The sequence below is a fragment of the Hemibagrus wyckioides genome, linkage group LG27 (genome assembly GCF_019097595.1).
Source record: "Hemibagrus wyckioides isolate EC202008001 linkage group LG27, SWU_Hwy_1.0, whole genome shotgun sequence".
In the NCBI taxonomy this organism is placed as follows: Eukaryota; Metazoa; Chordata; class Actinopteri; order Siluriformes; family Bagridae; genus Hemibagrus; species Hemibagrus wyckioides.
In genome coordinates, this window is record NC_080736.1 from 8,105,982 (window position 1) to 8,132,500 (window position 26,519).

At 40.4% G+C, this 26,519-nt stretch overlaps 3 protein-coding genes and 1 long non-coding RNA gene across 55 annotated transcripts in view; 2 read left to right on the forward strand and 2 right to left on the reverse strand.

Annotated features, from left to right (window-relative positions):
- Positions 1-5,068: 5,068 nt before the first annotated feature.
- On the forward strand, positions 5,069-7,039 carry fibinb (fin bud initiation factor b). Its single transcript, XM_058381847.1, has one exon. It carries the CDS (start codon positions 5,429-5,431, stop codon positions 6,050-6,052), a length of 624 nt encoding a protein of 207 aa, XP_058237830.1. The 5' UTR covers positions 5,069-5,428; the 3' UTR covers positions 6,053-7,039.
- Positions 7,040-8,972: 1,933 nt separating this feature from the next.
- On the reverse strand, positions 8,973-16,577 carry LOC131347615 (uncharacterized). Of its 3 annotated transcripts, none has more exons than XR_009203810.1 (4): positions 15,684-16,577; positions 15,460-15,600; positions 10,932-11,020; positions 8,973-10,828 (listed from the first exon to the last, which is right to left on the reverse strand). It is a non-coding gene; the product is annotated as an uncharacterized LOC131347615 (long non-coding RNA). The 3 variants fall into 3 exon arrangements; XR_009203809.1 differs by having other exon boundaries at positions 15,460-15,597; positions 15,684-16,575; XR_009203808.1 differs by having other exon boundaries at positions 15,460-16,569.
- On the forward strand, positions 10,699-23,821 carry bbox1 (butyrobetaine (gamma), 2-oxoglutarate dioxygenase (gamma-butyrobetaine hydroxylase) 1). Its single transcript, XM_058381846.1, has 7 exons — positions 10,699-11,058; positions 11,689-11,803; positions 17,661-17,859; positions 19,825-19,930; positions 21,289-21,485; positions 22,472-22,638; positions 23,043-23,821. The coding sequence occupies exons 1-7, from the start codon at positions 10,699-10,701 to the stop codon at positions 23,201-23,203; spliced, it is 1,305 nt and encodes a 434-aa protein (XP_058237829.1). The 3' UTR covers positions 23,204-23,821.
- An 843-nt stretch (positions 23,822-24,664) lies between these two features.
- Positions 24,665-26,519, reverse strand: part of madd (MAP-kinase activating death domain) — a 50,079-nt gene continuing 48,224 nt past the window's right edge. For all 50 annotated transcript variants that reach the window (XM_058381821.1, XM_058381823.1, XM_058381793.1 and 47 more), the window contains one exon: positions 24,665-26,430. Coding sequence is in view for 32 of the 50 variants with exons in the window: in XM_058381793.1 (XP_058237776.1) it covers positions 26,317-26,430 (114 nt within the window). In the remaining 18 variants the exon portion in view is untranslated. The remainder of the gene's footprint in view (positions 26,431-26,519) is intronic.

Below are 26,519 nucleotides of genomic sequence, written 5' to 3' on the forward strand. Positions count from 1 at the left end.
CTCTGGTCTTTAGCAGCTGGTTTGGCCCCAAACTGCAAAAGCCTCAGTTTTAAAAGGAGGCTGAGTTCATAAAATAAATAAATAAGTGAATGAATGAATGAATGAATGAATGAATGAATGAATGAATGAATAAATAAATAAATAAATAAATAAATAAATAAATAAATAAATAAATAAATATAAACCTTGGATGTGTATAAATAAAATAAAATAAAATCTGTTAATAAAAAAAAGAAGGTTCATTCAGTATTAAAAGAATATAAAATTCAATGGTGGAAGCAGCCGGGGACAGATATGTTATTGGCATTTGACTCACGGATGATACAAGGCTTTGTTAATAATACTTTTGCTTTTTAATACGTACAAGTGCATTTTTATTATAGGTTATTTCCTGGAAATTGAATTTGGAGGATGCTTATTTTGTCTTTGTTTTTAAAAGAACGAATAGGAAATAAAATCTCATTACAAGATTCCCAGATTCCTAGTAACAATTCTACAAAATATCACCCACTTTCATTAACTGCTTTATCAGCTTTATGAGCTTTATTATGACCCGGCCACGGATAGGTCACGGTCATGGTGAATCCAAAGCCTATTACTCTACAAAGGGAGATTTACAAAGAGAATTCACCCGGAAGGGATGCCAGTCACTTGCAGTTCTACAAAATCTAACAATAATACTACACAGAGACATGTTTTGAGTCTGGATGTCTAAGCAGTGTCTCCCGCCAAATGCATTTTATTTGCTTTTATTTTTGCCTCTTATCCTTCGAAATTACGTAATGTCACTGTTGATTGTTTCCTTTCCTTCCCTAAGTTCCATATACACAATTAAGCCATCAAGGGCTAACGAATGTCAAAAGGAAGAGCACTGTAGTGCAACCGCTGTTTCATAAGCCACATGTGTTGGCCATTATGGTTTAACGATGGTGGCTTTCTTCTAGCACAGACATGACTGCAGTCTCTGATCTCATCAATACGGTATCAGCACTGCAATACATTAAAAAATCGCACTCCGGGGAGAGCTGCACGCTAGGAAGCAGTCGGTCTAGAGGACAACTAAATTCGGTGCTCTAGTATGCTTTTAGTCTCTCTCTCTGTCTACAAACATGTCAGAGATCTCAGACAGGAGATCCATTCAGGACTGTAATAATGTCTGTCATGTTTGTCCTGAGGAATTATGTCTGTGATTATCTCCAAGTTCCTCTGAAGTACGAGTAAGGTCTGCTATATTGCATGAACTCTAACTTAGACAAAATAACACCTGTGACCTTATACTGTGCTGCGCTCCTAAAAGTGATCCTGGTGGGTATTGGCTACAGAGTAGGATTAATTCTTTAGTTGATTTAACTTCTTCCTAATAGGCAAAGACCTTCCTAAAACACAGAAAGCTACCACTATATGATTTTTCGCTAAAATATTCTGCTTACATTAGATACGAATTGAAGTGTTAAAAATAACTGCAGATTTTTATATACCCTGGGAGCAGATAACGTACATATTATAGCCCTGAAAAATCAGATTTCATGGCCTGTCTACATTAAAAGCATGTCTTTTAATATTAATACACAACTCAATTAGTTCTATCTTGTTCTGGATTTCATATCTATTTTTTTTTTATAAAAAGCTACAAAGTTGTAGTGGCTGAATGACAATATTTTATCTCACAAAAACATAATTCAATTTTTTCTTTAATATTATGAGGCCCAGGTCTTTTGGAGTCTGTGCTTATGTGCTTGGGAAGAAATGTCTGACTGAATAAATTTGGCTTCAATATGTTTCCATATGAGCAAAAAAAAAGAAAAATGTTTTGAAGACCGACAAACCGTAAGCCAATCCAGGGGCTGGCAGCGAAGCGCTCGACCACAAATCCACTGGAAAAATCTCATGAGCAGTTGAGTATGAGTATGAACAGCTTCAGGATCTCTAGTCTCTCTCCGGCGGTCACTCCCGTATTCCCTCCTCTCTCATTACACTGTATGCCCTTGTGAGCACCGAGACGAGAGCACACCCACGCACATTAAACAGAAACACTACAGATACTTTCTGAGAGGGTTTCATCACATTAGATGTGACTGCTGAGTAAGCTTTGACTCAAGCCACATAGTCTAATAGCAGTATGCTTTGTTTTCTGTAGCAGTAGTGCGCCCCAATGCAAATGCCTTACTCTGGTTAAGAATATAAATATAATATACTTATATAGAATAAGTAATAAAATGTGATATAATTACAATGCTGTCATACATTGGCTCAGTATTTTTATGAATACAATGGCTGATATCTCTTTTCCAGTTGATGTCATTTACTTGAAGCACTAAACTATGTAAATATACTTGTCTGGATTTAGTCCCATAGTCATATTGTGGCTTTAGCTATTGTGTCATAAGGGCGTTTAATTACAGGATAAGTAAAACCAGGTTTATATTTGTGGGCAGCTGAGCTGCTATCTGAAAGCTTGCTCTGAGGTCAACGCTGGCCTGTGTTTAGGGAACATATGTGTGATAAAGTGAAAAACGCCGCTGTGGGACTAAAGCAGTCATTTACTCTCTTGCCTTATCACTGTAGCCCATACTTCACAAGATCTGTGGATCCTTCTGGATTTAATAATGGTGTGTGTCTAATATTCTGCACAGGAATATCCATTTGCTGTTCGGTCTAAATGAAAGTTAAACCGTTACTAAAACACCAGATGCTACAGTAACTTTCTGTAGTGCCTGGTGTTGTAATCTTGCCCATATCTGGATTTTCAGCCACAAGAAAAAGGTCTGTTCAGAGGGCGTGACAATGTAATGATACACAAAAAGCACTGGCTTTGCTTTTTTCCCCCCTTTCATTTCTTTCATTTTATTCCATTTGAGATCCAGTGTCAGTTCATCCATCGGGACAGGCAGGGGCAGAACCTCAAATGGCAGAGCCATGTGAACAATGACGCATCTAAAACAGCTCAAAACGAGCTGCTATACTGTATGCTGGATGACTGTACGCAATTAACTCTCAACTGGGCTTACTTTTAAAATTAACTAGACATCCTGACTTAGATTAGGTTGAGTCTATGTTGTTATTACCTCTGTCCTGTTCCACCAAAAACTTAGTCATGAGCCGCTGCTGGTGAGATCATGCTGTCTGTGTAGCTCACAAGGACTCAAAAGTAGAAAACAATATTGCTGTTCTTGTTTCTGACGGCTCTGTACACAGCACCTGCACCTTTTATTGCGCTCTTACACAAACATTTCAATACCCATGACTGCTTACAAGATGGAAAGAACTGTATGTCCAGGGGGACAGTGTTTTATCGACTTTCTGTAAGGATTAATGATCAATCAAGCACCCTTCCATAAATCCTGCAATTTCATATCCAACCTGGCCCATAGGCTAAGTTCATATGCGGTTCAATGGCATAGTTTCCAGTGCCCATTTTCTTTCCTTGCCAAGTGGATGGCTTGGATTCAGCACAACCTCAAAGGAACTGCACAGATCTGTGATTTACTTAATGTTCCAGCTACAAAATATTGACTTTAAAGACATTAATGCTACATCATCTTGGTGAAGTGTCTGGAAGAAGAACTGAGTTAGAAATAGTATCCTCAGCCTGCAATCTACCATTCCATTTGTTTACACAGTTATGTTTATATGTCAATTACGTGCTCACTGACTCCTGATTGCAACGGCTCATCAGTTCAGCTAAACAGCTAACCAATGGAAACTGGAGACTGTATAACTTGCAGGACTACTGATGGCTAATAAATACTTTCCGTTACCTCAGTTGTTAAAACATTTGATGCTTATAAAGAACTAAAAACACAGACTGAGATGCGTTAAGAAGAGTCTGAAACTGGATTTGACAGTAGAGAGAGAGAGAGCTACTCAGAGTGGATGAGTATGGGAGGAACCTCGGGGGAACCAGGTTTAAAGGGGGTTTGGGATGTCTAGGACAAGGTACTTTAGGTAATTTAGAAGAAGCTCTGAAGAAAAGCAAGGCTGGGAACAAGTGATTCTGACGGAGTGAAAAAGGAAACTAAGTACACACTGACATACACACACACAAACACAATCCATCTGCACCCCTCTCTCTCTCTCGCTCACTCACTCACTCACTCACTCACTCACACACACATACACACACACACAACTCTATTGGTTTTATGCCTTGGAAACACATTTGCTGGGAGTTTTCGGGAGGAAACAGTTTTCGTACTTTCGTGCTTAGCTGTATCAAAGACATCCTTTTTACATATTTATGACTTCTTTCTTCTCCTTTTTTTCCAGCTCTGGACCAGTATATAATAATATTCTATTGTATTATAGTGTGTGCGTGTGTGTGTGTGTGTGCGCATGCTGAAAACGTGCTGAAACACACCTGTCAGAACACCCACCCTCCGGATCTCCCCCAAAAATGATGTCATTGCCTAAGCAGTTTCTGACTTTACAGGGGTCGTAACCTTTCATCATCACTCAGCGGCTCATTCGGTGTAACTGTCATGAGGAACAGCTGGGTGAGAAGAAAGAGTCTGGTGGAAGAGACCTGTCTGTACAAATGTAAACGACTAAGTAAAGAAACTTCTTTTGTTATCACTGCTGTAAAAAGCAATGTGTTCAGTGACACGATCTTCAAGTAATATCTAAACTAAGTATAGTACTAGATGTCTAATGGAATAATGCATTCGGGTGTGGGGTGTTGAAATATATGACAACTGCTGAAGTCAGCTGCTGTGACCAATTTATCTGACCGGGTCAGTGGGTTTTATTGGTTCTCAGTCCAAAATTCAATGTTTTACTGCTACTACTTCTTCTGATACATTTCTTAGTCTCATAACTCCAAAGCTGATCAGTAGTGCAATGAAGAATATGCTTAAAAACTGATTTAGACTTAAAATAGTTGTAAGAAAAAGGTATGCTACCTTCAAGCATGTCTCAACAGAGTTACATAAAGCAGTCACATCTCTACTGTGTATTTTTGTTTAATTCATTAGTACTAAAAGGTCCTAATAGCTTCAGCTACTCTAATAACAAACTCCTGTGTAATATAGTCCTGCTGCCAGCTCTGTGCTGCTTTCTAAGTGTAGCAGTGACGGGTCTGTAATCTGAGAGCAGGAGCAGGGGGATCATTAGTCTAAACCTAGTGCTGTCTCGGAGAACCAGATGTGCAGACACTCAGCGCGAGCAAGGACTGCTCGCGTATCATCTCTCAGCTCTGATGAAATCTCACTGCAGCGTGTAGGCACCCGGTCAAAATCTATTAAGGAGCGATCTACAGAGGAAATACAAGCAGGGGGTTTCTGCACGAGCTTTCAGATCTCGTCTGGATATATGAGCGGCAGAATGTTTGTCATACAGAAGAAAAATCAGGCTGCACGCAAACCCTAAAGGAAACTTTTTCGGAGACCGGTGGACTTTTTTTTTTTTTTTTGCTGAATGAAGAAACTGAATAATGATGCTGTCTCTTAGATTATTCGCGGCGGTTTGTTTGGTTTATCTCCGCCTCGGAGCGGCGTATTTAGGTCCGCTATACCCGGAGATGTCCAACGGTACCTTCCATCACTACTTCGTGCCGGACGGCTACTACGAGGAAAACGACGACCCCGAGCAATGCCAGATGCTCTTCAGGGTGAAAGATGAGACCCGCTGCGTTCTGGAGGAAGACAACGACGCGGTGATCCGCGACGACTTCACCATCCTCAAGCGTCACGTGGAGGACGCGGCGCGCGTCCTCGAGGGCATTGGCCGGAGCGTGGCGCTCGACCTGGACGGCGATGAAAGCTATGGCGAGTTCCTGCGTCGCGAGAGCGTGCAGATCGGCGAGGCCTTCGCCGGCTCCGAGAAGTCGCTGCTCGAGCTCGAGGTGAAGTTCAAACAGAGCCAGGAGCAGGAGCAGCGCGACGAGCACCGCGTCAGCGACGACTTCCTCGCCATGGTTGCCCACGCACGCGACGCGATGCGCAACACGCTGGACGTGGCGCTCGCGCTCAAGGACAAGCACGAGCTGCTGTCGCTCATAATCCGCAGCCACGGCACGCGCTTGAGCCGCCTCAAAAACGAGTACCTGAAGGTGTGAACGCAAGCGCGTGCGATCTGCCCTCAACCGGGGAAATAAAGCGACGTCCAACTACTTGGGCATTTTGGCTAACACAATGCAGCTATTTTGTGCAATAACTAAAGACAGTTTTCATTTAGAGTATAAATGAGCTGATGAGCTGCAGCAGACTGGACAGGATTCAACAAGTCCTTTCTTAATCTATCTTTTAAAGGATCATATGATACTCAGGCATTGTGACAATAAAAAGAACCAGGGTTTAAACACCTGTTCCATCATTTAGATGATGTCCAGGTATTTATATGCAACGATGATAATAATAGTTTGTTTTTCTTTTGCTAGTATTTGTCCAAGTGATTTTTAGTCATTACTTGAATGTGCATATTCTGCAAAAAAAAAGAGCAAATGGTCAACAGATGAAAGGGTGTTTTTCTTATCTAAAAATTCATACTCGTATTTAGTTCCTCAACATGTCCAGCTAAATCCCCAGTGTTGAATTCTCACCTCCAGAGTCCACTCCTCCAGCTGGATGGAGCACATAGTAGGTGTCAGTTTAACACTGAGGACTTTGCTCTGTATTTGCAACAGTTAAACATGCAGACTAACCTCCTGAAATACACACTGCTTAAATATATTATGTAAAATAGCGTTTAATATTATTATTATTATTAAAAAAAAAAAGGGAGGAGAGAATATATTTGTTAAAGCTTTTGTTCCATAGGAAACTTTTTTTCAATGTTAATATGAGCTTTGAAAATGTTATACTGTGAGTGTCTATATTTTTTAATGCAGAAACTGGCTAAGGTATTCGTGGAAGCAGTTCTTGCAGTATGAATATATTTGTGCAATTATTCATTGAATGGAAAAAAACAAGACTGAGATGACGTACCCTCTGACCAACCAAGATAACTGCGGGCAGAAATATTGGACTTCAAAGCTTCTACCATGTGTAGTTGCATTCCTGAGAGGCTGTTTATTCCACTTTGTAATAAAAAAAAAACCTTTAAAGAGGGAGTGTGCGTGCGTTTTAGTGTTGGAATGCTACAAGCTGTCTCTTACACATAACAGTCGGAATAAATGTGGAATCTTGAACCATAAAGTGCTAGGCAGGCAGATAGATTTATAATTGTGTGAAGAAATCTGTTTAATAAAAAGAAAACCCTATAGGCTGTGGACTGTTGGAGGAAGGATTAACTGTAACAGCAGTAAGACTTTCCATTCTGATCATGACGTGTATAAACTACAGATAATTCTCCTAAGCCTGTGGAATTTGTTTCTCTGTGGGCTTTTATGGGATTTAAAAGTGGTCTTGCGGCACACATTTACATTTAATCTTTGTGCCAAGGCAGCATCTGCTAGCAGACCACAGAGATTACAGGCAAAGCCTAAGAACAAGTTTTACAGAAAGACTGAAAGATTTCGGGTTCTCCGTGAAGCCGTACAGGTGCTTGGGGAGCTCACTCAGTCATGCAAACCACATCTGAGGTGCAACCTTTTTGTTTTGCTTTTTTCTCTGTACAGACTGTGTGTTTTTGTTTCCCCCTCATAAAAGTGTTATTTCAGGACAGTCGTAAAGTGGAAAATGTCACTGGTCAGTGTGAAATGTTCATGCTGCAGGGCACGGTGTGTGAGTGTCAGGGAACGCCATTAGGTTATTGCATTTCAGGCAGATGAAATGCCTGAAATCCAAAAATAAAGTTTCCAGAAATATTCCAGTGTTATTACATAAATCACAATTAAGGCCAACAGGTCTTCAGCTTTGGACAAATTCATGATTAAAAATGAGCATGTGTGCTTATCTATTTATCAATCTGAAGTCCAGGAAGTAACTGCTTCCAGAAAAACTAAGATTTTTTTTGGAAATCTATATCAACCAATACATATTACAAATATATTTGCAAAGTAATACACAAATGACCATATAAAATGACTTGTGGACATGCGTATGTACCTTTGAATTGAAATAATTTCTCATCACATTTTTCATTCATCTCACTTTTCATCCTTCATGGATTATTTTTGTGATAATGAGGAAGTCTATGAAGAAAGCATGCTTATAATCATAGAAAAGCAAAACAGTGAAACAAACAAACAAATGAAACAAAGTTGTTCATAAATACGGGAATATTTTTATCTATCTATCTATCTATCTATCTATCTATCTATCTATCTATCTATCTATCTATCTATCTATCTATCTATCGAGATAAAATATCTGATTTAAGATAATCACTCAAGAATAACATTTAAAAGCAGCAAAAGCACCTCAGTGAACTCAAAAACAAAAGCATTCATAACTCAGTGAAACTTATTCCGTTAAAATCTGATAATGTAACTGCATTTGTTTCAGATGTTTCTGCTAAGCGAATCATTCCATGATGATAGAAAGCTGTCTCAAATGTCAAAAAAAAAAAAAAACTACTAATGGAACAACGAAATAAATAAATATGACAGGAAGAATGTAAATTGTACACCAAATGGCCAAAAGTTTGTGGACACCTCACCAACACACCCATATGTACTTGGTAAACATCCCATTCCAGAGGCAGTTAGTTCCCCTTTACTGTTATTATAACCTTCACTCTTCTGGGTAGGATCTCCACTAGATTCTGGAGTGTTTGGGTTTCATCCACATGAGCATTACTGAGGTCAGTTACTGATGATGGGTGAGGAGGCCTGGTGTGCAGTCAGCATTCCAGTTTGTCCCAAAGGTGTTTAGTGGGTTTTGAGGTCAGGGTTCTGTTCAGGACACTTCCACACCAAGTCTTATTGGAGTTTGCTTTATGCACAAGGACACTGTCATGCTTGGACGACTTCATATCAGTGAAGCGACATTATAATGCTACAGTATTCAAAGACACCAACCTCGTGACAACAGTTTGAGGAAGACCCACATATAGGTGTGATGGTCATAAACGTTTGGCCAGATAGTGTTTTTCCCCCCCAACAAACAAACAAACAAACAAAGAACATTCACAAAGAATTTCCTTATATACAACAATCCCTGTCTATTTGTCTTTGGCATTGAAAGCAGTAAGGAATCAGTTATTTGACAGAGAATGAACCTCATAAATATAAATACAAATCATTTCAGGACACAAAGATATCAATTTATCACTTAAACGATCCATATCGTTTATTGGTGCTATTTATAATCTGCACATGAAACCTGAAGCAAAAGGAGTTTCCGTGTAGTGGGTGTGTATTGATTCACAAAGCACAGCGACCTTTCACACACTTCCCGGTGTGCGTCTTCCTGCATTCACACTCACAGAAGCTTCTTTTCCCTTTACACACGGTAAGTTCAGCTTCCCATCTCCTCGTGCATTAGACTGTTTTTCCTCTTTTTCCGTTCACACGTGCTCGCCTTAATTCCGCACGCGCACAGGACATCATAACAAACAACCCTACTCTCACTAACTCACTGGCTTAGCTGCGGCTATTGTTTGTTAGCATGCTCGCGTAGAGACTACTTCTACTAACAAGGCACTTACATGTATTCTGTGTCCGTTCGAGTATAACTACAGCTGTGCGTTAAAGATTGCGTGATTAAAAGCGCCTTCTGCTTACAGATAACATAGCGTCTATCTGGAACCGGTCAGAAAATAACCGGAAACACAGCCGGTGAATTGCGCGACCTTTCACCTACTTCTGCCGCCGGCGAGCGCGTGCGGTGATGAGCTGACGTCATGTGGTGGCCGCTTACGTAACTTTATTATGCAGCGCGTGCTCTATGACCCTTAAACTCACACCGTGTCACTGCACACGTAATGCATGTGATATAGCTTTATGCACGCCGGATCTGTTGTTTATTAGTGTGACTTCTGAGTGGTGTAGCTGGGAATTTCGAATTGATGGTCCTAATTGTTCTTTTGAGGCTACTTTATGTTATTTATTGCAAATCCAAGGTACATTTTTATCACACCAAAGGAACATGGAGACATTTCCAAACAGATATGTTTTCAGTAGTCCGTAGTAATAATACAGGATAAGTGATCTCTGTGTAACTCAGTGTCTTCATGATGTATGCATAGTTGTCATAAAAGAGTGGCCTTCACAGAGCCCTGACCTCAACCCCACCTTTAGGATGGACTGAAACGTCGACCTTCTTGCTAGACATCAGCGTCCGACTAACATCATCGCTGCCTCACTAATGCTCGTGTTCCTCAGATCTGAAAGCCTTCCCAGTATAGTGGAAATTATTATAACATAATGGGCTGCATTCAACAAGCGTTATGGTCTGCTGAACAAATCCTTGGCCATATAGTGCATGTAGGCTTTTACATTTCTAGGAACTACTGTTCCAAAAACCTTTTTACACAGCACATTTTGTGTGTGTAAGATTCGCAATTAGTATGTGTAAGGTTACCGGTCATGGGTGACGTACTTTTTATAGCACTGTTATAATGTTTGGTCATTAACTTTTGGGGAAAATCAATGTAGGTTTTGCGTACCGTTCTAAACGTTTACATCATACCATTGCATACCATGCTCAATTCAGTTTACAGTGAATAAAGAGATTATCATCATGTAATAAAGATGTTGTTAATTTGTGCTGGTATCATAAACAAGGCTGTAAAGCAATTATGTAACCACTTAACCCTTTTTATATGTTTCCATGAAGACAGTCGACATCACACTGCTTACAGGCTGCACCTCGGATCAGGATGTTCTCTAGTCTGGCTCGCTGTGCCTCCAGAGCGGCTCTGCATGTGCTGAAAGGAGCCAATCGTCCATCCAAGCCAGTAAAAGCGCCTTGTTTTGGGTATCAGACGCTGGCAGCGGTCCCACTACCCACTGTTGGAGGGAGTGCAGTGGTTAGACATGCTCAAGTGCTAGACCAAAAAAGGCTGCTGCAGCTGGAGTGGGATGATGGAAGCTATAGTTTTTATCCGTTTACCTGGCTTAGGGATAACTGCCAGTGCCCTCTGTGCATGCTGCAGTCAGCACAAGCACGGAGTCTCCTCCTCACTGAGCTTGATGTGCATACTGGAATGGACCAAGTGCAAATAACTGAGAATAACAAGGTACAGTTTTTATATGTTTCATAGAAGATAAACAAATAGGAGTTTTCTGATTGTATTGTTACATATCTACGTGTGTGGTTTTGGAACAAAAAGTTTATGGAAAACAGCCAGAATGTTTTTAAAAGAAATGTAGCTAAAAGAACTGACTGAATTAATGTGTGGTTTAATTTCCTCGCTGATGTTAGTACTGCAGTGATCAGTTGAGTGAAGAGACAATGGAGGCTTGTGTTTAATTGCCATGAGCGACTTTTAGCTCAGATGAGAAGACAGACTGAGGTGGTAATAAGCATTATATACAGTAAACTTGCAGTGCCTTTTTTAAATAAGTAGATACGGTTATAAATCCAGAGGTTTGTGGGGCATCATTTGGCAGAATTGAAATAAATGGACTTAAATGTCACTTTCCTTTTTTCACTTTTTGGAGTAACTGTACTTCTGGTTGAGATATGTACAAAAAGAAAATGTAGTTCAGTTTAGGAGCCTCTGTGGTTTTCACACCTACAGTAGACCCACTTGGAGTTTTCCCAGGCCTCTACACATATTACAGTATACCCTACGATGTGTACATGACAAATGCTACTCTACATAACGACTAATCTAGCATCTGTTCACACTGTTTTGTGTCTGCAGGTCTCTATCACATGGCCAGACCGACACAGCAGTGAGTTTGAGCCTGACTGGTTAAAGAAAAGATGCTTCTCAACCGAGGCAAGACAAGCACGGCAGGAGGAACTTTTTCTAAATGGTGAGTTACAGTTTTGGTGATTCTCGTGTCTTACAGTTAGTCTGCTGTGTCTTATGCATCTGGAGAGTTACTTCATTCATAGCATGTCATACATCCAGACCATTTCCAACTTAGTTTTCTAAGCACTTCTGAGCTGAATTGACTGGCCAACACAGTTATATTGCCAAAAGTTTTGGGACACCCCTCCAAATCACTGAATTCAGGTGTTGTTTTTCAGGGGTTGGGCTTGGCCCCTTAGTTCCAGTGAAAGAAACTCTTAATGCTTCAGCATACCAAGACATTTTGGACAATTTCATGCTCCCAACTTTGTGAAGACAGTTTGGGGATGACCCCTTCCTGTTCCAACATGACTGCACACCAGTGCACAAAGCAAGGTCCATAAAGACATGGATGAACAAGTTTGGTGTAGAGGAACTTGACTGGCCTGCACAGAGTCCTGACCTCAACCCCATAGAACACCTTTGGGATAAATCATCCCATTGCTCATCCATGTCTTTATGGACCTTGCTTTGTGCACAGTCATGTTGGAACTGGAAGTGGCAATCCCCAAACTGTTCCCACAAAGTTGGGAGCATGAAAAACAACACCTAAATTCAATGATTTGGAAGGGTGTCCAAATACTTTTGGCAATATAGTGTAGTATAGTAGTAAAATTTGAATTAAATAGTACTGCATGTATAGAAAATAGTAGTAGTTAGTTGGAGATGGATCTCTATGGAGCTTGCACCTCACTCATGCACACTTCACTCAGTCAGTGCCTGAATAAACCTTCGGTTAAAATGAATACGTTTAGTTCAGAACACGTCTATTTTTACAGCGTCATAACTGCTCAGACAATAGACATCATTATGGTATCAGTCTTGCTTTTCAGTAAATGTTAACTACAGACAGGTGAGAAAGTTAAGGAAGTCGAGGGTCCCGTGAAAGAGAAGACTCACTGCAGTTCAGTGTGAAGAATTCTCGGCTGCATAGAAATAAACAGTGATTTTAGTTGGAGCTGCTGTGTTTCCTGAACTCCCACTTTGCTTTAGATTTTTGTGGACATTTTGTGCAACTAATTTAGGCTTGGGCTACCTCCAAGCTTCTCTGGGAATATGTTGAGTGCAAAATATATAATTTTGTGAATAATTTAATGTCATTTTCCATGCTTTCTTCCAGTTAAGATTTAGAACCATTGCTGAACTCTGTAACGAAGCCTTTGTTGTGCATGTGTGAAAACAGTAAGTTATTTATGAACCTTTTTTAAATAAATATGTCTCAACTGATTGCGAGACGATAACTCGGTGTGTGATATCAGTCTAGTAGTTTCAAGTGTGGTGTGTGGAACAGCCAGCCTTAAGCCTGAAGCATTTGTCTGAGGAGACACATCCAAAGGATCACCCTTGAGTAGAAATCTTTTCCCACTTCCTGCCATATGGAATCGTGATCTAAGCAACTCGAGAAGAAGGCTGCGACGTGCTCCAAACAAACCCGAGTGTGTCTAGCTTGAAGACTAATGGCTCCTTGACTTGACTTGGTCAGGCCACAGCTGGATTGTTGGCGTTCTGTGGCTCCGAGTTAAGAAACCAGACGCAGTTAAGTGTGAATGAGATGATCAGGGTACACCTGGGTACAGTTTGGAGAGGCTCTAGGCTTAAAGAGCATATATCTGTGTTTCATGAACTGAATCAAAAAGCTGCCAGTCTCTAGATGGACCACTGCTGGAGGTTGTAAATGCCTTAACTCTATAGTACTTTTCCTCATGAGTGGTGTAATTTACAGCATGGCTCATTTAAACTTCCTGAAGGTCTAACCAACTCTCTAGGATGACCTAAAGCCTTAAAAAAAGTCTCTTATATGTGTGTACAACTCAAATTCTTCTTGGATGCTGATGAAAGAATACAGCAAAAACTCTTCCTGCCCTAGGCTATGCCTTAAACACAGCTCCCTTTAATTCTCACTGAATCCAGCAGAGCACCTAAACTACCACTTAACCCAAAGGTCCTTACTCCTCGTAAAACCCTCTGAAGCTTCCGGGGTCGGCCCTGCAGCCTGTAATGCGTCTGTTGCTAAAGGCAAAGTGCCATTAGTCCTTTCCGCCTTTACGCTGTCTTTCATGTGTAGTAGTTATGCAAGACACTGGTGTTTGTTTTTTCACGTTTGCTCAGAGTAAAGCCACAGGAGGTTCTACATCCTAAACTGCATCTCCAACTGTTCTGAGCTAATTTTAAATCCCCGAAAGAACTAAGCTCTGTGGGATGGAGACATTAAAGGGACCTCTCTCTGAAGGTGTTGCTTGTTTAGCTTGCATATCAAATGTAATAGAAATGTCTCTTGGGTCCCACTGATTGAGTTGAGTAACACTGGAGCACCGTGTTTGGCTTTCCTGGAGTTTATTTCAGAGTGCTAATTTAATGCAGAAAGACATAGGGAGGTTTGTTTGCTGAAGATTAGATGACTACATCTTATTGCATCAAATAAGCCAGTAGTTTTTCCTCCCTCTGTGAAGTGAGCAGCCAAGAAAGAGCTCATTATCCACATTGGTAATTGGTTCAAGAGCTTTCTGAATGTCTTTAATTCCGCATTGTGCTACTTACAATGGGAATGTTCTGTATGCTCAGCCACGTCCGTGTTTATTGGCTCTAACTGGGTTTTACTTTATTTATTTATTTATTTTTTACAAATGCAGGTTCTCAAGTGCAGGGTGTGTCATAAATATAGCAGGCTCTGTCACACACACATACAGTTTCACACAAGTATACAAAAGGGTGTGAGCCTTTTTTTTGAAAGGAACATTTGATTTATTATCCATGTAGATAAAATAGTCAGCTGGATCTTTCAACCATTTATGATCTAAACCATCTAGCTCAAGGCCAGTAATACCTTGTCTTGTATGGAAAACCCTTATGCTAGGGTTCCAATCATCAACAGCTGGTTTCGGACAGAAATCACACAATTCTTTTAAGATTACTACTTGTATGAAATGATCTCAGTAACAGATTAGCCAAATACTGTAATGGAATGTGCGATAATGAATAATGTGTTCCTCTTGATAGCTTTTACAAACGAAGATCCTCTAATGATAGACTTACGATTAACGACTGTTTTTCTTACATTATCAATCATCGTTCGTGGTCTTCAACGTGAGCTTGAGGAAACAAGGATCTTTTTTTTTTCTTGCCCTTAGCATATTTGCTTCATGTTTTGCCATTGCCATTAAAGTATTTGGAGCTATTGGTCCCGGGAGTTTTACGTAATCGTATACTGTCCTCCTGTTGGTTGCTTTCAGAGAAGTGTTGTAACAGCATCACAGAAAATTTCTTGACCTTGCCAAAACTTTGTTGTCATCCAACTTTGGTCTCAACTGGCATTGAATCAGCTGCTCTTGAGCGTCACTGTGTTCTAAAAGCACTGATCTCAACTAACAACCAAAGAAAGTATAAATACACCTTTAATTTGACTGTTAAAATGAATGCATCTCCAATTTCCACTGGCTTTCATTCATAATGTGAATATATTGATTCAGATTAATCTTGTGGGAAATCACGTGTTGAAGTTCTAAAAGATGCAACTACTACAAGGACGTGTATAAAACGCAACGCCATCCTACATGTTACATTTCCACACTGTGAATTCACGTTACTCACATTAGACAGACTTGCAGTTCACATACTCACCATACTAAACTTTCAGAAGGAAACGAATGTCAGCAAATGAGTCTTGGGTTTTTTCCACGTCTTTCTGTTCCATGTGCTTTTGATCTGTTTGACAAAGTTGACAAGGCCAGCTACAGAGCCAGATTAGTGCTGCTGCTGCTGCTGTAAAAATCTCTCTGTTAGGAACAATGCACAGATGTGTAACACAGACACGCATCAGTAGAGGAACAGGGATTAAAGTTTACCTTGCTTGTGAGTTTGCTAGAGAGTGCAAGAGCAGTGGAGCTCCTCTGAGATATAGTGATGTATTATTGCTCTGAAGCCCGACTGGAAACTATGCGAAAGTGAGACTAATCTCTGATTGGCTCTGAGACTGGAGTGAGTCCTGCCAGGATATCCTAGCAGCGAATGTGTGTCGTTATGAGAGGGAATGCTGAGCACCGTTGCATGGTAGAGTGCACCATGTGAACCTTCTCACCCTGGGCCAACTGCCCAGTTCCCTCGTTCCCTCCCTCTCTCTCTCTCTTTCCTCCTCCTCCTCCTTATCCTTCTACTCTAATCCCAATATTCTGTTTTTTTCTTTCATCTCTTATTTTCCGTGCGCCACTCAGCTCTCTTAATTGTAGCACAACATGGAGCCCCACAGTACACTTTCCCTTTTTTAACTACTTTATTCAGTGCTACTCAAGTTTATTATTTGAAATAATAATTAGCTGCTTAAATAAAATAAAAAAAAAAAAACCCCAACAGATTACTGGAATGGCAAGCAACTGCTAACATGTGTGTATGTTCACATTAGAGCTGTCAGATTTGATGATGTGAAGGGGCAGTGAGTTTTTAGCCAATCCAAATACACACATGCATTCCTTGACCTTAACACAGTCCCCCCCCCTTTTCTTTTTAATTTAAGCCTCACCAGAGCACACAGTTTAGTAGAATCCCTAACTGAATATATTGACATGATATATTGACATAATAAAACCTTACATAGTGCAAAAAAACAGCCAAGAGAACATTTGCAAGAGGAATCATCACTCGCTAAACTGAATAAATGTACTTTGTTGATACTTCTCAAAATATGGTAAAAGAAAGAAAAAAAGATGCTTTAAATACAACACGTTTATTTCGAGCCTTTATTCTACATCAAACGACAAAGGCCATTTCGCCAAAAACGTTAAAATTTAATGGACTTACATTAAAAATAGATCAACATTTAATTGTGGATTATTTCCCTCTTCAAAAACATAAACAATGTGAAAGTATTGGTCCAACAGCCCTATTCCACATAATCCCTGAAAGTATGTGTTTCATATGGAGTAGATTAATCCTGTGTTTGTCCAGGCCGCAGATTGTTTACTCACTGGAGTGTTTACCTGCCCTAAAGTCTGTTTTTTTTGTGTGCTCTGTTTTATTACCATTTCTAATTAATGTGGCAGCTATATGTATATTTGTGTGTGTGTGTGTGTGTGCGCGTATGTACACACACACATCGACAGCTTGTCAGCTTATATAAAAGACCAAACGATGAAATAAATACAGATAATACAGACATAAATATATAAATGCAGACATGATGTTGTGGCTGTTGTTCCACTCACACTGAGTCCATGTCTAACCGCCATGTGCTGGCTCTGGTCTTGAAAACGCAAACACACTATTCCAATTAAATTACAAAAAAAAATATCTGCCAGCTAACTGGGATGGATCTAAATTTCCATTATCTGGATGTAATGATTGCCATGTGGATTTGGTGCTCACCTCTACCCTGCCAGACACAGGAAAGAGAAAAAAAAATAATCAGGGATAAGTGATGTACTACTTCTGATGATTAAGGATAATATACTGTACATTGAGGATTACATCTACGGGATTTCCAGACTGCAGATGTTTTACTAAACTGTTGACGTAGAGCTGTAGAATACATAACAAGCGCTGGTCATTTGCTTTTAGGTGCATATTCATTCTCGATGTCTTGCATCATGGGTTTTCTCCGAACATATGGTGATATTTAGTAGAAGGGTTCATAGGAATTTAACAGCTGATCCATTTCCAATGGTTTCCCAATACAAAACATGTTTTCTTCATTGTTCATAGTCTATCTAGAGTGATAATGATATCTACAGATATTGGGATCTCATTTCTTGAGAGTGTGTAATGTGTTTTTTGACACATAAAAAAATATGATTTTTTTTAGTTGGGTAAATGTGTCTGGGTTGTTTCAGAGCGTGAATTCTGGGACTCTGCTCTGCAGATCCCCATGGCAGACTTTGAGGAGGTTCTGAGTGATGATAAGGCCGCTCTGGCCTGGCTTACGGCCCTCAGGCGCGTCGGGATCGTGTATCTGAAGGGGGCGCCATCTGAGCAGGGGCAGTTGGCTAGACTCGCTCGGAGAATTGGATACCTCAGACTCACATTCTATGGGTAAGGACTCACACACACACAGGATTTTACAGTATAATTGAAAAGATTACTAGAAGTGTATTTTCCTTACTTACATCACGAATTGTTCATGCCTTGTTAGTGTATGCTCCATAGCTGTAAAATTTGACCTCAATTTAGCATGAAGAAACCCATAAAAATTGCACTTCTGCAGAATCCCTCTTTTTATTTTTTATTTTTTTTTCCAAAGGATTCACTCTGCTGTAAAAGATTAGAAGTTCAACATGAGTCATTGGCAAACTGCGATCAACTTGATGAAAGCATTTCCTGAGCTGAATCGAGGCCAAATCAAACATCTTTTTTTTTTTTTTTTCTCCTCTTAAATGAGTTCCATCGCCACTGACCTTCACATAAACTGCAGAGCAGTGAATCGGTAGTTCATTATTTAACACTTACAGCCTATCCATCTCATTAATGAGGTATTTTTAATGTTTTGAAAGTCATCCTTCATGAATTACAAATGAAGACAGCCCTCTCCGGGTCGCTTATATACTTAAGGAGAATAATTAAGAGTTCTCCATTTAGATAAAGCTTTAAATAAAGTGAAGGGGGAAAAAAAAAAGAAGACAGGAAAGGGGATACAGAAGGAAAACAGTGTCTCAGATTAGCCAGTGAGGGAGAATAGTGGAGACAGATAGTACAGGAACACACTGGAGTGTTCTGTCGGCTTGAGTTGGAGCCAGTGTTGATATACTCCAGAGCTGCACTGCGACTTTAACTCTGATGTCCAGGGACAGCGTATGTGAAGTCAGACGCCAGCTGGACCCAGTTTTACCTGATCACAGCCCACACACACTCAAACAAAAGATCCGATCATGAGCTGAGTGTGTCCAAAGCTACTGCAAAGGAGGGAGAGAGAGAGAGAGAGAGAGAGAGTAAATGGAAAACAATCCAGCCGAGCTGGACTTTCTCAGTAATGACATCATGCTGCACTCCGCAGTTCCATGTGTCTCCTGTGACAGCAGGTCTTCCCTCTCCTCTGTTTAGACAGAAAGTCTGGAGATGTTGTTTCACAGTATGTTTCCCATCCCTAAAACACTGTAGTTTATGTTTAAATGATTCACATTTGTTGTCATAACACTTGATCACAACATTCTTAACTGATGTAAGTCTAAAAATGTTTGCGCTTATTGACTAAAGCTGCAGGGCCGTATTCAACAAATATCAGGTGCCGGCTTCTCCGGTTTCCTTCAACTCCTAAAAACATGCCAGTATGTGGATCGGCTACATTACATTTCCCCATAGGCATGAATGCGTGTGCATGTTGCCCTGTGATGGAATGGTGTCTTATCCAGCGTATTTTCCTGTATCAAGTCAAGTCAAGAGGCTTTCATTGTCATTTCGACTATATATAACTGATGCAGTACACAGTGACCTGAGATAACATTCCTCCAGGACCCTGGTGCTATATAAAGACATAAGCACATAAGACAACACAGAACTAAAGACGGGGCTAAAGAGTAAAGTCACGCTACAGGACCGATACATAAAATAGCGCAGACCAGTGTACATGTGGTTCTGATTGAGACTCAGGATAGACTTCCTGGTCCAGCCCTGACCAGCACAAAAACACTCACTACAGATGAATTAATTTACGTATATTTTTAATACGCATAATTATGCATTATTACGGTGCATTTATTCTCCCACATGCAGACATCATTAAGACACAGCGGTTCTTAAATCCATATAAGTTATCCATTCATTCATATCCTTTTTCCTCTGGACACGGCACGGGTCAAATTTTATTACCGTAATCGCATAACTCCAGTCTGCCGCTGCCTGTGCGCTGAGTGTTGCCATAACACAATGTCTGGTATATCTATTTCTTATGGTTATTAAATTTTCTTGCACAGCTACAAAAACATTGTAAGCATTTTACAGCTGTGGTTTCCTCCAGTCACTTAACACAGACACTGTAAATGCATGCTGTTTTTGCCTCGACAGACACACATGGCAAGTGCAAGACAAGCCCATGGCCAACAACGTAGCATATACCTCAGGCAAGCTGAGCCTGCACACTGACTATCCTGCTTTGCATCATCCACCTGGGGTGAGTACACCACCCTACACACACACACAGTTTGCATGATCCACATAAATTGACTACAAATTATGTAATATATTGGCTGCAACCTTGTGTAACGATGTGGCCTCATTTGTTTTGCTTAATCAACCAGGTTGCATATCCTACACTTTCACACACAAATAGCTAGTAATGCTCTTTCAGGCATAATTGGCTAGCAGGTCATGCCCCATGGTAGAAACAATGTCTCTCTTCTAAACCTCGCTTGTTAAATGTTGTGAAAGCATGTTTATTCTACGTCTGGTTGGAAACGACAGCATCCACAACTGGCACCAGTTGTGCAATTACATTTTTACATGGAAAAATGTATGGAACACGTTGGGCAATGTGTAAGGATTTGAGTGAATTTGATGAAGGACCAAATTGTGATGGCTAGACGACTGGATCTGAGCATCTCCAAAACTGCAGCTCTTGTGGGGTGTTCCCAGTCTGCAGTGGTCAGTATCTATCAAAAGTGGTCCAAGGAAGGAACAGTGGTGAACCGGCGACAGGGTCATGGACAGCCAAGGCTCACTGATGCACGTGGGGAGCGAAGGCTGGCCCGTGTGATCCGATCCAACAGATGAGCTACTGTTGCTCAGATTGCTGAAGAAGTTAATACTGGTTCTAATAGAAAGGTGTCAGAATACACAGTGCATGACGGGTCAGGGCTGTTTCGGCAGCAACAGGGGGACCAACACAATATCAGGCAGATGGTCATAATGTTATGCTTGATCGATGCATATGTCATCATAATGCGAATATAAAAAGAGCTGAGCTTGCATGCACCTCTTTTCTAGTCTAAGCTTTCCCACACCCAACTATATAAAGGAAAATTGTTGGTACTTATTGTCTATTTACTGTGAGCTACTATGTAATCACGTAGATTGCAAGGTTTTCATTTCCTGTCATTGTGTGCTATAAATGTAGAAGGAATATAAAAATAGCACTACAAACGCTTCAGATGTCGTATCTATCAAATGTAATAGTATCTGTACTAGAAAGTTTGCTCATAGAAGCGTTTTCTTTCTAAGAGAGAAACAGTCACAGTTGCGGCTGCTGAGATTATCGATTAAGTTCTTTGCAGGTTCAAGAAGATTTAAAGTAAAATTGTTTCGTAGTAAACTGCAAGCCATGTCACATATTTAATGGAGGATGTAATTTCATAGTCTACCTGGACAAACACTGATTTCCTGTTAATAAAATCAGAAGTATTCTCTTTTATAGGATCTGTGTGTAGTCTATTGCAGCGCTTACTTTTAAAATAAATGCTGTGTAAGCTTGAGACACCTGAAATCCTACCCTTAAAAGTAACTCTCCTGTTTGCATGTGTGTGTGTGAGACAGGTGCAGTTCCTACACTGTCTGCAGCAGGCCGAGCAGGGTGGCGAGAGCGAGGTGGTGGACGGCTTCCACATGGCCGAGCTGCTCAGGAGAGAGGACCCAGAGGCATTTAACACACTGTCGTCCCTCTACATCGACTACACAGACATCGGCTCTGACTACTGCGACTTCAGCGTGCAGTCCAAGAACCGCATTATAGAGTGAGACAAATACAAATGTGACCATGTACCACAATTTACAAGGAAATACTGTCTCTCTCACACACACAGTGTGCAAAAGCAGATTAGAATGCAAATGCAAATTAATTCATTAATTTAGCCTCCTGGTCGTCTAGCGGCAGGATCCTGTGTTCTCATGGTCGCGGTCCAGGTTCGATTCCCGGGCAGGAAGCTAACCCAGCCACTGAAGAGATAACTCTCAGTGTCAGTCCAAGCTTGGATAAAATGGGAGGGTCGGGTCAGGAAAGGCATCCGGCGTTAAACCTATACCAAATCGAAAACACACGGTCCAAATAATCCATTGTGCGACCCTGAACAGGGAGTAGCCGAATAAACAACAACATTTATTTATTAATTTATTTGTTTGTTTATGGCATTAGCACTCTCCTATTATTCCATTGGAAATGATCACCTACAGGAGATGTAGTGCTGTTCTGAAGCATTTACTTCTAACATTTAAGCGCATCTAGCATTATTAAACACACCACTTTTTCCAAATTTGGACGAATCAGCTGAATCAAAACTTTTTCTGTGGGGCCCCCCAGTTTGAAAACCACTGGTTTAATATGTTGGCCCTCCACTGTTGGCTCATTTGGGTTTGTAGGACATGGTCAGCCATGTGTATAAATTTATTGCACTTGGAAATTCAGATGTATGCTGACGTCACCTAATTTAGAGACCAGACCTCACTGATGTAATACATGTTCCCATGTGCGTCGTGGTTTAGTGCCTCAGAGGGCCCTTAAATCAATCCGCCACTCTCAACTAGCATCAGAATGCATGGTACAGGAAGATTATACATCACATAGCTTGCAAAAGAAAACAAGGCACTGATTATATGTCACATGAAAAGTCACATGACTTGATTTTCACGAGGGCCAGAGTTAGTGTAAAAACAGCGCCATCTCATGTCCACCTTGGTAAAAAAAAATTAATAAAAAAGTCTTTTTTTCCCCCTTTCTGTGCAGCGTGGACAGTGAAGGCCGTGTTGTAAGGATAAATTATAACAATGCAACTAGAGATTCTGTCCTGGATCTACCGCTCGATCAGGTGCAGCCTTTCTACTCGTCCCTGAAGAGCTTTGTGGAGCTGATGAACCAGCCAGAGAACATGGTCACTTACAGGATGGAGCCAGGTCAGTCTACTAGAACAGAAAGACTAATGAGACACCTCTTTTTCTTCTGTCCAACTAACACACTATTGAATTGAAAATGAAAATTTGGCACAGATCTCATTAACAATGAGGTTTGTTAACGAAAAATTTGAGTTATTGCTCTTTGCTCTTTTGGATTTTCTTCATTCTGACCTGCAAATGAGCAACAGATTGAGAACTTGGCTGGATATTTTGTTATGTATGGTGTGTCATATTTTTTCTTTTTATCGATCTAATTACATGGAAAGTCTTTGGTCTGTCTGGTGTAGAGGCCAAAATGTAATGGAAAACAGACCAACATGTCCAGTAGCATTGGCCAGATTCTGGAAATGTCATTAATTTTTTTTCCATGTTCTGTGAAAATAATAATAGTCTGTTACATACAGGTGACCTGGTAACCTTTGATAACTGGCGTCTGCTGCACGGCCGAAAGCATTATTCATCAGGCGGCAGGACCCTAAGACACCTAGAGGGAGCGTATCTGGACTGGGATGAAGTCATGTCCCGTCTGCGCATCCTCCGTAGGGCCGTCCACGGAGACAGCTAGGGATCTGCTTCATCTGAAACACAAGTACTGTCAGTAGAAGTCTAAGCTTGAAGCTAAACTGCTTAGTCAGCCTCAGTGTGAGATTTAGCAAATAGGTTTGGTCTTAAACTTTTTGTGTACCAGGATGATCTGGTAAAAAAAAAAAGTCCAAAATTCAATTTGGTTGAAATTGCTCTACTGAGCTATGAACAGTAAAAGATGACCACGGCGAAATGAATTCAGAAGAAACCGAACACCCAAGACATCATCATGTGGAACAATTTTGCTGAAATTCTTCAGGGTGATTTTAGTCCTTGGTCATGAACTGTTAAACGAATGTGCCAAATTATTATTTAATCATTCTAGTGGCTTAATGACACTAAATAGTTATTCCCCCTACATTTTATTTACACAGTTCTTTACAGCACTTCTCTGTGGCTCATTGTGACTTGCCAACAATTAGCCGTATATATTAATAAGGATGTCTGCGTGACTGTTTATTACATTTTATTGTTTGCACCATTTTTTAAGCTTTAGTTCCAACCTCAGTTCATGTCAGAATAGGTACGTTTCCAGTAGGGAAAATTACTAATATTCTTCTGGTCTTATAGTTTTATAAAAAAAAATCTGCACCAACAATGCATAAATTGTCTTGCTGCTGTTCTATTTATATTATTTATGTTTAAGATCATGTGTAAAGTAACTTAGCCGTCCAGGGAAGATAACTCCTCATAATTAGGTTAGAGAAACAGCACAAAATGTCTAAACTTCTTCTTTGTAATGTTATAGTGGAAAGGAAAGGACATGGGGAAGGGGGGGTGCTTTTTTTTTTTCTTTGGCAGTATCAATGCAATGCTCTGTGTCTTACGTGTATGTTTGTGTGATACAGAAACAGCTCGCTCTGCACACTCTGTATCCGGACTTTTCAGGATGGTATCAGCGGTGCTAATAACTTGCATCATACTTATAAAAATAAAGCTTCTCAAAAGCAGATTGTCTAAGAGTTTTGGAAGGTTGCATGCAGTAAGGTGCTTAAATCAAGAGCAGCACACTCCAATATTACACACTTCTCCATAATATTACACGCGTCTGGACACACCCTTGCCAACTTGCTAGAAATGGAGTGGTCACTTGGAGGCCAGGTAAAGGATAATGTAGCAATGTAAGCACATTGTGTAGCATCTTGTCTAATTCTTTTGAATTATTTAGACTCACTGGTTTGTGTAAAAAAAAAAAAGGTCATGCCTATTAAGTGTAAATATAGGACCAATTAAAGGCAATACATTTCATTACGATAACATTTAATGGCTCAGAAATCATACATTTCTGTCACATTTTTTGTTGTTCTGGAAACAAAGTTGCATCGGCTCACGACGATAAATTGCCATGATCCACTCGAGTTATTGGAATGGCCTTTAAGATGGAGACATGGATTCGAGACCCCGCATTCATTTCCAACAGGATATAAATCAAGTCCAGATATTAGGGTTCGACATCTTTTATTGTCATATTGCCAAAGCTGTACAGGTTCTATAAATACTTTTTTTTAAACACTGAAATATTTACATCCAACGTGTCTCTGTTCTCTTTTTCCCCCCTCTTGCTCTCAGTAGTAAGTGCAACCGAATGAAAGACCTGACTAGCTCAGATGCTACACAGTTGTCTGTTTCGCTCAGTCACTCGGCATTCACACATCTTCAAAACATCTGTCTTTGGAGACTCTTTGACCTGATGAATCAATCTTGTGCTATTTACAACTAAACTTACGGACCTTTAAGACCGTCTAAAAACGATTGCTCTTCATGGAGACACCATTATCTTCATTATACATACACTTTTACATAAGGGACGACGTTTTAAAATCATAACACCACATAAAAGAACAATAAAAATGTATACCAGAGTCTTCTAGACACACTCCTTCTTAAACACACACACACACACACACACGTACAAAAGCAAGAAATTTAAATGGGACGTTTCTCTAAATTACACGTGTAGATTCTCTCAAACGATGATTTGCCGACGGGACATCAGTACACCTACAGACCCACATCTGAACACGAGAGATCTCCAAAAGCAGCTGATTCTGCATTCACACGCTCACTTAATGCCTCTATTATGTGGTTCGGAAATGCATTCGGATAAACACGCTCCTCTCGGCTTTCACTCTCACACGGGACGGCGGAGAAACTTGTTCTTCATACCCACTACTGTATTGCACGTCTACTCAATAAACCACAGTTTGTTTTAGAACATTAAATTTTTCTTTTCTTTTTAAACATTGCTCCAGTAAAATGTACAGCATAGGGTTTTGTATTACTATTCAGTGTTTGTCTTTTTCTTTTTTTTTTCTTCGTTTTCTTACAGCAACATGCAATTCATCACAGCTGTTCACAGACAGTTTTACAGTAGAACTAGTACATTAGGCTCAAGGCAAAGCTAAAGATGTACACACACCTTGGACCAAATACGGCAGAGGGGAACAGGCCGAATGAAACACTTAAGCACTGTTTGGTCACCTGCTAACGGTCACATTCATACACACACACACACAAACACACTCTCTGTAGCCCCATAAATGTGAAGCATTTTAAAAATCATCATTGGACAGGACTGATGTTGTGTTCCCAGTGACTACACTGTTATTTTTCTGGGATTGTTAAAGATAGGGGAAGCTGGAGCACTTGCCAGGACAGAGGGATGACGTCTGCACATACCTACGCTGATTTTTAGCGTTGGCATAGTGTGGATATGGGCACCTCTGATCACATGCAAGAGAAGGGGAGATTTGTCCTACTAGAGACAAATAAAACCCAGGACAGTGACTAATAGGATCTGAGGAAATATATGCAGTGCGCTTGGTTACTGTTCTATTCTTATATATAAGAATGTCTGGAGGAAAACCAGTATTTTTATAGTTGCAATATGTACTTGCCACTGATCTTGATTAAATACTGCGAGTGGGTGGATAAGTGTAAGGAATACTGTCCAGGATAGGCAAGTAAGCCAGAGGCTCAAGACAGCAGTAAAGAAGCAGATGTGTAGACAGTCTGGAGAGTAAGTTACAGTGTAGCATTTACAGAGAGGGTTTGGACAGAACCAGGATATAATACAGCAGGCAGAAGTGGGCACTAGCTGGGTAATAGGCGAGGGGACAGCATCTTGGGTTTGCCCTCTGCCTCCTTCCCCTTCACTGCAGCCACGTAGGAGAAGAGACAGAGCACAGAGTAACAGATCTGATGTGCCTGAGTGAACAGACAAGAACAAATAACACTTAATATGGTTAAGGCACTTTTATCTCTGAAAAATGAGGAAATATAATATTCTTAACACG